Source organism: Drosophila ficusphila, unplaced genomic scaffold, assembly GCF_018152265.1.
Source record: "Drosophila ficusphila isolate 14025-0441.05 unplaced genomic scaffold, ASM1815226v1 contig_776, whole genome shotgun sequence".
Classification (NCBI taxonomy): domain Eukaryota; kingdom Metazoa; phylum Arthropoda; class Insecta; order Diptera; family Drosophilidae; genus Drosophila; species Drosophila ficusphila.
Window position 1 is genome coordinate 19,383 of NW_025064720.1, and position 11,945 is coordinate 31,327.

Here is an 11,945-nt window from a genome sequence, read left to right on the forward strand (position 1 = left end):
CACGTGGACATGGAGTCCTCTCAGTAAGACTGGTGAGCCGGCCGCGGGCCAGCCCTACGGGGTGGCCAGCGCGTGCGCAGGGAAAGCTAGGGACCCCAGGCACTAAATTATAAATAAAGTTGTAAGCAAACCACAATTAACCAGAGTCTTCTCTCTCCCAAGTCCTCCTTCCCCTTTCCCCATACCTACGAGCACCGGCCGACGGTTGACGGGGCCGGTACGCTGACCCCCCGGGTGACGGGGGCAGTCGCTCATAACCTGTACTTAGGAGCACCGATCCACGGGTGACGGGATCGGCCGCTCAAAAACCCCCTCCTCCTCCCTACCTACGAGCACCGGCCGACGGTTGACGGGGCCGGCACGCTGATCCACGGATGACGGGATCAGTCGCTCACTACATCCTTTCCTTGAGCACCAGCACCCGGGTGACGGGGCTGGCAAGTCGATCCACGGGTGACGGGATCGACGGCTCGTAATCCTCCGCCCCCTAACAGGGCTCCGGCACCCTGTTGACGGGGCCGGATAAGCTGATCCACGGGTGACGGGATCGGTCGCCCTGGGCCTGCCCAGGTCCGCCGGCCGCCCGGGTGACGGGCGACGGCATAACCACGGCACGCAACCCAAACTAACCCAACTTTCCCCCCTCAAACCCACGCCCAATTAGAAAACCCGCCTCCTTGTCCTGTCTGTCTCCGTAAATATAAATTATTTCTGTAGGGGACCCTGGATAGACTGAGTATTTATCCTGGCCCGTGATTAGCATCCTTACAGATGGCGCCCGAACAGGGACTAGACAGGATATCGTAAGGACATTTTAATCCTTCGTGGCATAAAAACCCACCAGAAGAAAAATAGGGTCGAAATTAGGTAAAAATCTGAGGTTAGGGACGAAAGTTAGGGAGAACACGTTTTTTTGGACGGAAAAGAAAAGGAATAGGAAAAAAATAATTACGAGAGAGAGGAAAATATCGCAGCACGCGACAGAAAAGTACAGTCTTACGGGAGAGAACAGAGAGAAGGAGAGATGGAGAGAAAGAGAGTCGCCAAATTTAGGCCACGTGGACGCCGCAGCCGGCAACCACGCGATTAGGAAAATTTAGTTCCCTTGCGCACGACTGGTCCCTTCACAAAATGGGACGCCCGACGCCGGCAAAGCCGAGAAGCATATAGGTCGCCAGCCGACACACATCGACAACAGTCGATCATCAGAACTCCACGAGCACACATCGATCCGCCGGATCACTCAAGGACCACAAGGATACACACCACGCCAAGGACATCAAGGATACACATCCTCTCAAGGATACCAAGGATACTCAAGGACATCGCCGCTCCTGCACCATAGCCAGGACAATCAAGGAAACACAGGACTACAAGGACACACAGGACACACATCAAGCAACATGGGAATTTCTTGGATCTCATATAGGAAGAAGCACGAGCTCGAGGCTATTCTTCTCGATCTCGGTCTGGAACAGAACGGCACGGTCGAGGAACAACGAGCCCGACTGTACGCGTTCGCCAGGCAACCGGAGCACTCCGAGGACACTCTGATCCGGCTTGGGGAGTTGGAACGCAAGTACACCCCTTCCGGAGACATCAAACCACCGTCGCCGATACCCCCCTACCAGGAGAAGGTACCCAGCAGCAACCACACGCTGGCTGTACCACGCAGCACTTCCCCGTCCCCAGGGACGCGAGGAAAATCGGAGGGCACCGCACGCGCCAGTGCATCCCAGTCCGACACAGGCGTCTACGCGATGGTGGTCGACAAGGCGACCAAATGGGGATTGTCCTTCGACGGCACTTCCGATCCGCTCAGCTTCGTGGAGCATATCGAAGAACGAGCGGATACCTACCGGATCGACCGGAAGTACTTGTCGCACGCTATCACCGTCCTCCTGACTGGCCGGGCGGAGAGCTGGTTCCGAACCAGTGATCTGCAGGGACGCACCTGGACCGAAGTCCGCCGGGAATTCTTGGAATTTTTCCTGCCGCCCCGGTACTACCAACGCCTCGACGACGAAATCCGCACTCACTTCCAGAAAGTGAACGAGCCGTTCAAGGAGTACCTGGTGGACCTTCGCCTCCAGATGCGCCGCGCTGGATTCTCGCCGGAGCAAGAATTAGAACGAGTCTACGAGAACATGCTGCCCGAGTACCAGATGTTTACCCGCCGCCAGGATTTCAAGACGTTGACCGAACTCACACATTTGGTGGTCAACTACGAAGTCGCCCGCAGCCGCGGAGGCCGACCCGTCCGTGGATACTCGTCGGCAAACGCAGACGCCGAGTATCCACCCCAGAGCAGGAACGCACGACCTAGGGCGAACCCTGTTCACACACCGCAGGTGCCACGCCCTGGGAACGCGACCAACGACGCCGCCAGCCGAGGCAACGGAGGAAACTCCAACCAAGGGGCCACGCCCACCAGGTCAACCGACCCCAGCACCACCTGCCGAAACTGCGGCCAGGCTGGTCACTACGCCACGGAATGCCGGAACCAGAGGACCATGTTCTGCTGGGACTGCGGTCGCCACGGCATACGCACTGTCGAGTGCTGCCGGAATCAGACGCCGGGAAACGGGCAAGGGCCTCGAGTATCAGGGAGCCACTCGAGGAACCCACCGAACTCCCACACCCAGTAACCAACGCCATCCAACAGGATCGGAACCGTATCCGCGCACAGGTCACGGTCGAGGGACGACCACTCACCGCCACCTTGGATACGGGGGCCTCGCATAGCTTTATAAGCGAGCGCCTGGCAAGGGCACTCCACGACGGGAAGAACCATCGTGCCGTGCGAACGCGGGTGAAGTTAGCAGACGGAACCGGCAGGGAGCTCACGCAGGCCCTGCGAATCACGATCCAGCTGGGAAAGGCTCGGGTCAGCGTCTCCGCTCTCATCATGGCGGATGTGCTGGACGACCTTCTACTCGGGATGGATTTCCTGTGTTACGGAGGAGCCACACTACAGTGTGGGGGTTTGACCCTCCAACTCGAGCCACCCATCCCTGACCAACCCACGAGGACCAGCTCGCCGACACCAACCGGGAGCAAAAACAAGCCGCCACACAGGTGCACCCCGAAGCCGCCACCCAGGCGCACTCCAAAGCCGCTCCGCGAGCGCACACCGACGCCGCCACCCAGGCGCACCCCTCAGCCGCTCCACGAGCGCAAAAACAAGCCGCCACACAGGCGCACCCCGAAGCCGCCATCCAGGCGCACACCCAGGCTGCTCCACGAGCACCCATCAAAGCCGCCACACGGGCGCAACCCCAAGCCGCCACACGGGCGCACTCCAAAGCCGCCACACGGGCGCACACCGAAGCCGCCACCAAGGCGCAAACACCAGCCGCCCCACGGGCACACGCATCAGCCGTCGCAACGCAGGCGCACCCCTCAGCCGCCACCAAGGCGCAAACACAAGCCGCCCCACGGGCGCACTCATCGGCTGCCGCACAGGCACACACCCCGGCGCACCCACAGGCGCACACACAGGCGCACACACAAGCCGCCCCACGGACGACGGCACAAGCCGCCACACAGGCGCACCCCGAAGCCGCCACCCAGGCGCACTCCAAAGCCGCTCCACGAGCGCACACCGACGCCGCCACACAGGCGCAGGTTCAAGTCGCTCCACGAGCGCAAAAACAAGCCGCCACACAGGCGCACCCCGAAGCCGCCACCCAGGCGCACTCCAAAGCCGCTCCACGAGCGCAAAAACAAGCCGCCACACAGGCGCACCCCGAAGCCGCCACCCAGGCGCACTCCAAAGCCGCTCCACGAGCGCCAAAACAAGCCGCCACACAGGCGCACCCCGAAGCCGCCATCCAGGCGCACACCCAGGCTGCTCCACGAGCACCCATCAAAGCCGCCACACGGGCGCAACCCCAAGCCGCCACACGGGCGCACTCCAAAGCCGCCACACGGGCGCACACCGAAGCCGCCACCAAGGCGCAAACACAAGCCGCCCCACGGGCGCACTCATCGGCTGCCGCACAGGCCACACCCCGGCGCACACGCAGGCGCACCCACAGGCGCACACACAAGCCGCCCCACGAACGTCGGCACAAGCCGCCACACAGGCGCACCCACGGACAGGCTCATCAGCCACCCAGAGGCACTCACCGCAACGCCCTGACGCGCCACGCAGCGCCAGGCACCCCAACGTACGCACGGTCCCAAGCTGGGCCGGAGCGTTACCTTCGCCTGATCCAGTAGCGGTTCAGCGAAACCCCTTTCGCAAAGGGGCCAAGAGAGTCCGCTTCAGCGACTTGGAACCGCCGCCTCCATCCTGCGGTATCGCTGACGCCGAATACGACATCGAGGAGGAACCAAGAGCCAGAGGCCACGAGGACAACTACCCGGAGCCCTGGATCGGGGAGTTTCTCGAACGAGAACTGTCCCGCTTCAACAGCATCGCCAACGTCTCCCACATCGCCGAGCACAAGATCGTGATGCGCCACGATCGCCCTATTAAGCAACGCTATCATCCACGGAATCCCGCGATGAGGGCCGTCATCGACCAACAGATCGACGAGCTTATCCGCGATGGACGCATAGAGCCTTCAAGAGCCCCCATAGTGCGCCGATAGTCATCGCGGCAAAGAAGAATGGAGAGGCCAGGATGTGCATCGACTACAGACAGTTAAACGAGAACTCGATCCCCGACGCTTATCCGCTGCCGCGGATCCACCACATCTTGGAGCGGCTGCGAAACGCCCGCTATATATCGACGTTGGACCTGAAGAACGGGTACTGGCAGATCCCAGTCGCCCCGGACAGCCGCGAATGCACCGCATTCACCGTCCCGGGCCGCGGACTATTTCACTGGAAGGTGATGCCTTTCGGGCTTCACTCGGCGCCGGCCACATTTCAACGGGCGCTGGACACCGTCATCGGCCCCGACATGGAACCACACGCTTTCGCCTACTTGGACGACATCATCGTCGTCGGCGCCACTCTCTCCGAGCACGTGCGGAATCTACGCGAGGTATTTCGACGGCTTCGAGAGGCAAATCTCCGTCTCAACCGAGACAAGTGCCAGTTTTTCCAGCGGAGCATAAAATATCTTGGCCATGTAATCAGCGAGGCCGGGATACAGACCGACCCCGACAAGGTCGCTGCCATCCGGGAACTGACCCCACCCACGAACCTGAAGGAGCTTCGCCGATGCCTCGGCATAGCGTCTTGGTACAGACGCTTTGTGCCAAACTTCGCGGACGTGGTCGAGCCAATGACCTCGCTACTCAAGAAGGATCAAAGCTGGAGATGGACCGAGAAGCAGGAACAGGCGTTCCAGAAGTTGAAGGACCTGCTTACGGAGGCACCAATTCTGGCGTGCCCAGATTTCGAGGAGAAATTTGTACTCCAAACCGACGCAAGCGAATACGGCGTGGGAGCCGTACTCACCCAGACTATCGACCAACAGGAGCGCGTAATCGCCTACGCTAGCCGCCGGCTAAACACCGCCGAGCGCAACTATTCTGTTACGGAAAAGGAATGCCTCGCTATAGTATGGGCCATCCGTAAGATGCGCTGCTATCTCGAAGGATACCGTTTCGAGGTGCTGACCGACCACCACTCGCTAAAGTGGTTGAACTCCATCGACAACCCCACGGGCAGGATCGCTCGGTGGGCATTGGAGTTGCAGCAGTTCCAGTACGACGTGACATACCGACGCGGAACCCAGAACCTGGTCGCGGACGCACTATCGCGCCAGCCACTGGCCACCATGCAGCAGGCACAAGTTCAGGACATCAACTGTAAGTGGATCACGACAATGCTACACAGGATCCGACAGGAGCCGGCCAAGTATCCAGACTTTCGAGAGGAGAACGGGCAACTTTACAGACGCATCGGGCTACGTCCGGAGGATGAGGAATACACCCCCTGGAAACTATGCGTGGGCACTAACGACCGCGCAAGAGTGCTGACTGAATGCCACGACCACCCCACCGCAGGCCACCTGGGCGTGCGGAAGACAAGCACACGAGTCGCCCAGAAGTACTACTGGCCTGGATTATTTCGAGAAGTGGCCAAATACGTACGACGATGCACAAGCTGTCAGAAGTTTAAGGTAAGCCAAGAAAAACCGGCCGGGAAAATGTTCACCCGCCAGGTCGACGAACCTTTCCACATACTATGTGCGGACTTCGTTGGACCCCTCCCACGTTCTAAGCTAGGGAACACAGTCCTATTGGTGTTCCTCGACTCATTCAGCAAGTGGGTGGAACTCGTCCCACTGCGACGGGCCACGGTACCATATCTCGAACGAGCATTTAGAGAGCGGATCCTGAGTCGGTTCGGAGTCCCGAAGACTCTGGTCTGTGACAACGGAACTCAGTTCACCAGCCGGGATTTCCGGACATTTTGCAAATCACTAGGAATGGAACTGCAGCATACTGCGCCCTACACGCCCCGTCAAAATCCTACGGAAAGGGCCAACAGGACCGTGAAAACCATGATCGCACAATACCTGGGCGACGCGCCGCAGAACACCTGGGATCAACTCCTGCCAGAAATCTCGCTGGCCGTCAACAGCAGCGTGTCGGACACAACGGGATTCAGCCCCGCCTTTCTGGTACAAGGCCGGGAACCACGCCTACCCAACGCACTTTACGACGAAGTCACCCCGGGACGAGGAACCGCCCTGATTCCCCCAGCGGAGAGGAGCGAGCAGCTGCACAACATATTTAAAGTGGCCCGCGACAACGCCGAGCGTGCCACGGCTGAGCAAGGCCGGCACTATAATTTACGACGACGAGAGTGGAAGCCACCATTGGGCTCCCTCGTTCTCGCCCGCCATCATGTGCTATCAAACGCCGCCGAGGGCTTCGCGGCCAAACTGGCTGCGAAATATGAAGGCCCGTTCCGAGTGATCAAGTTCCTCTCGCCAAACATCGTCCGGCTGCAAGATATCGGGAGCCGCCGTCGCCGCACGGCCAGCATAAACAACCTAAAAGCATATCACCAAAGCAGCGCGGACGACGACGAACATCAGAACGAGGATAGCCTCAGCATCACTGCAGTCCATGACGACCACGACGACCACGACGCACGCGATCAGTCCAGAAGCCTCCACTCTGGCATCGGCTCTGATCCTAAGGAGCTATAGGAGCGCAGGAGCTTAGGATAGGCGCCACCCTCAAGCAGGCTAAAAGGGGGTGGACTCTACTAATACGTTTGTTTACTTTCATAGATCCCAAGTATTCGTTATTGGAATTGCCAGATCGACCGAAAAGCAACCTCGATACGTACGGGCATCGCGCTATCGGATATCGATAAAGATAGCGCGATCTTCGCTCTGCAGACCCACGCGTTCAAATTGTGAGACGCAAAAGCTAAAAAAATGCCGAGAGAGAGGAACACAAATTCGCGGCGCCGCCATTCGCGCCATCCGGAGGACGAACAACGTCGCCGCCATCGCCACCATCACCACCGCCACGATCGCCCGGCTAATCCGGACCCAGGTGAGCACCCAAACACCGCGGCTCCCGCCACGACGATGCCCGCAATAGAGGAGCTGCACCTGGCAGGCAACGCCACCAGTCCTAGGCACGACTCGCGGCCACCGACGCCGACAGGCACGGTCGCCGCCGACACGGGGCGCCCACCGCGTCCGCCATCAGCCGCGCCCGCTGCCACCGGACCCACCGCACCAGCGACCACCGCCGACAGCGACGCCCCGCCGTCGCCCGCGATCAGCCCCACCTGGTGTGAAGGGCTAACCTACGAGGACGTGGTGGCATCTATTTTTGAGGCAGAAGAGGAGCCGGACCCAGCCGTCCCCTCGGTCCCCGTCTCGCCGACCCCCGTGGGCCCGCTGGGCGCAACTTATGAGGAGGTCTCCGATGCTGAGGTGGTGACTCTCAGCTCGGACGACGACGAGCCACGGGGCGCGGCAATGGAGACCGTCGTCCTTCTCGACGAGGAGGAAACCGTGCCGTGGGTACCGCCCCATCAAGAAACGCCGCCACCCTCATACGAGGAGCTTTTCGGGCCGGGCCCGTACCCGGAGCCCGATCCTCCAGCATCAGCCGGGGTCAGCACCGCTGCCACCATCGCGGTGCGGGCCACCGGCGCCGCTGCCGCCGGCACACCCAGGCCCGCACCCAGTGCCACCGACGCAGTCGCCAAGGAGCAGGCCACGCCCACGTTCATCGCCGCCGACGACATCGCCGACGCGGCAACCGTCCGGGCAGGAGCCAGCACCCCCACGGGGGATGACTTACTTGCGCTCCTGCTGGGTAAGCTGGCTGCGTCCCCAAACGGACCCACCACGTCCGCCGCATCCCAGCAGCGGGAGGCAGTCCGGGCCGCGGTCCGAACGATCATGGCCACGATCCCCACGGCGAAGGCCGCCGGCATCCCGCCGGCCGCCACTGCCCAACCCGACGCAGCCGCCGGATCGGCCGCCGGCATCCCGCCGGCCGCCACCGCCCAACCCGACGCAGCCGCCGGATCGGCCGCCGGCATTCCGCCGGCCGCCACCGCCCAATCCGACGTAGCCACCGGATCGGCCGCCGGCATCCCGCCGGCCGCCACGGCTCTACGAGACGCCGCCACCCAAGCGGCCGCCCAACCGGACGCCGCTGTCACGACGCGCGCCCCGACGCCACCCGACGGCACCGCGGCCACCGCAGCCGTAGCTGCCGTCCTGCCACCCAGGCCCGTGCGGCGGGTGAGACCGATGCCAGCCACCGACCAGCAGCGCTGGCGTGGCCGCCAGCCCTTGGCCAATCCCGGGGGCGAACCAGTCGGCCGCCCGGGCATCCTCCGCCGACCGGCCCCATGGCCCATGGAGGAGGCCAGTACTGACGAGGAGTTAGGAGAGGACGCCGAGGAAGACGAGGAGGACGCCGACTCGGAGGAGGAGCTTCCCCGGTGGACCCCCTGCCTCCAAACGCCCAGGTCCGCGCCCTCGACGGATGGGTTACCGAGGACGGGTGGGTACCCATCGCCATCCTGCGCGGTATTGACGGACACCTGCGCCAGCAGAGACGCCGGGAGGTGCGCTACCTGGAGGAGGTAGCCGGCATCCGCTATCGCATACAGATATCGACCAGCGGCCGGGTAAAGGTCTTCCCGCACCCCCGAGGAAGGGATGGGGTGTGAGGTAACCCTCACAAGGGCCCCCCCTCCCCCTCATGTATATAATAGTTAGGCGTAGTTTATAAGGTATGGTATAAGGTAGAATCTTAAGGTTTAGGGTAAGGACGACCAAAGACCCATGGAGGGCACCCCTTTTATATTAAGGCCCATGAAGGGCATCATTCCCCCCCTCAGGGGACGATCACTTTTGAGTTGGGGTGTGGTACGCCTCAAACACCTGCCACATCCCCGGCCACGCCGAAAACCACGTCAGCAACACACGCATCAGCAACACGCACCTCAGCAACACGCACATCAGCAACATGCACATCGGCAACACACGCCTCAGCAACATGCACATCAGCAACACGCACCTCAGCAACACGCACCTCAGCAACACGCACATCAGCAACATGCACATCAGCAACATCCACGTGAGCAACATCCACGAACACGCCAGCAACATTCCGTCTCTCCAAACTTGCGCTCTCGGCAGAACCGACGGCCGGGTCCGGAGAGACGCGAAAGGGAAGAGGAACGCACGATCGCGTAAAGAGACGCGGGTGCGGAGGCGGCAGAATAAAGAGGACGCCTATAGTCTGCACGGAAGCAGCGTAAGGGCCTCTGCCGCGGTCGACGGCAGCAGCGAGGGCTTCGAACAGCCTTCGCTGTTCGCCGGTCGAGGAGTGAGTTTTCGGCGATCAAAGTGAACAGACGTGAACGGATGACAGCAAGGAATAAAGGACACGTGGACATGGAGTCCTCTCAGTAAGACTGGTGAGCCGGCCGCGGGCCAGCCCTACGGGGTGGCCAGCGCGTGCGCAGGGAAAGCTAGGGACCCCAGGCACTAAATTATAAATAAAGTTGTAAGCAAACCACAATTAACCAGAGTCTTCTCTCTCCCAAGTCCTCCTTCCCCTTTCCCCATACCTACGAGCACCGGCCGACGGTTGACGGGGCCGGTACGCTGACCCCCGGGTGACGGGGGCAGTCGCTCATAACCTGTACTTAGGAGCACCGATCCACGGGTGACGGGATCGGCCGCTCAAAAACCCCTCCTCCTCCCTACCTACGAGCACCGGCCGACGGTTGACGGGGCCGGCACGCTGATCCACGGATGACGGGATCAGTCGCTCACTACATCCTTTCCTTGAGCACCAGCACCCGGGTGACGGGGCTGGCAAGTCGATCCACGGGTGACGGGATCGACGGCTCGTAATCCTCCGCCCCCTAACAGGGCTCCGGCACCCGGTTGACGGGGCCGGATAAGCTGATCCACGGGTGACGGGATCGGTCGCCCTGGGCCTGCCCAGGTCCGCCGGCCGCCCGGGTGACGGGCGACGGCATAACCACGGCACGCAACCCAAACTAACCCAACTTTCCCCCCTCAAACCCACGCCCAATTAGAAAACCCGCCTCCTTGTCCTGTCTGTCTCCGTATATATAAATTATTTCTGTAGGGGACCCTGGATAGACTGAGTATTTATCCTGGCCCGTGATTAGCATCCTTACAAACTTTTGAAATTTTTACCCGATTTAAAAGTGGAATACCTCTCTGAATTTGTTGTTAAAATATCTATCTAGCTGCATTATTGGTTTATTTTCGAATTTTTGGTCAATATTTTGTAGTTTTTTATGACCCCCGACCTGTCAAAATTTGCAAAAAATGGGTTTGCAGAAAAGTGACCAGATCCCAGCACTGCTTATCCCAAACCTTTTGAAATTTTTACCCGATTTAAAAGTGGAATACCTCTCTGAATTTGCTATTAAAATATCTATCTAGCTGCATTATTGGTTTATTTTCGAATTTTTGGTCAATGTTTCGTCATTTTTTATGACCCCCGACCTGTCAAAATTTGCAAAAAATGGGTTTTCAGAAAAGTGACCAGATCCCAGCACTGCTTAGCCCAAACTTTTGAAATTTTTACCCGATTTAAAAGTGGAATACCTCTCTGAATTTGTTGTTAAAATATCTATCTAGCTGCATTATTGGTTTATTTTCGAATTTTTGGTCAATATTTTGTAGTTTTTTATGACCCCCGACCTGTCAAAATTTGCAAAAAATGGGTTTGCAGAAAAGTGACCAGATCCCAGCACTGCTTAGCCCATAACTTTTGAAATTTTTACCCGATTTAAAAGTGGAATACCTCTCTGAATTTGTTGTTAAAATATTTATCTAGCTGCATTATTGGTTTATTTTCGAATTTTTGGTTAATATTTTGTAATTTTTTATGACCCCCGACCTGTCAAAATTTGCAAAAAATGGGTTTGCAGAAAAGTGACAAGATCCCAGCACTGCTTAGCCCAAACTTTTGAAATTTTTACCCGATTTAAAAGTGGAATACCTCTCTGAATTTGTTGTTAAAATATCTATCTAGCTGCATTATTGGTTTATTTTCGAATTTTTGGTCAATATTTTGTAATTTTTTATGACCCCCGACCTGTGAAAATTTGCAAAAAAATGGGTTTGCAGAAAAGTGACCAGATCCCAGCACTGCTTATCCCATAACTTTTGAAATTTTTACCCGATTTAAAAGTGGAATGCCTCTCTGAATTTGTTATTAAAATATCTATCTAGCTACATCATTGGTTTATTTTCGAATTTTTGGTCAATGTTTCGTCATTTTTTATGACCCCCGACCTGTCAAAATTTGCAAAAAATGGGTTTGCAGAAAAGTGACCAGATCCCAGCACTGCTTAGCCCAAACTTTTGAAATTTTTACCCGATTTAAAAGTGGAATACCTCTCTGAATTTGTTATTCGAATATCTATCTAGCTGCATTATTGGTTTATTTTCGAATTTTTGGTCAATATTTTGTAGTTTTTTATGACCCCCGACCTGTCAAAAT

General features: G+C 58.3%; 1 protein-coding gene across 1 annotated transcript; it reads left to right on the forward strand.

Moving 5' to 3' along the window:
• The first annotated feature begins 7,354 nt into the window (after positions 1–7,354).
• Positions 7,355–9,037, forward strand: LOC122320710 (proline-rich protein 36-like). Its single transcript, XM_043208886.1, has one exon. The coding sequence runs from the start codon at positions 7,355–7,357 to the stop codon at positions 9,035–9,037; it is 1,683 nt and encodes a 560-aa protein (XP_043064821.1).
• The last annotated feature ends 2,908 nt before the right edge of the window (positions 9,038–11,945 follow it).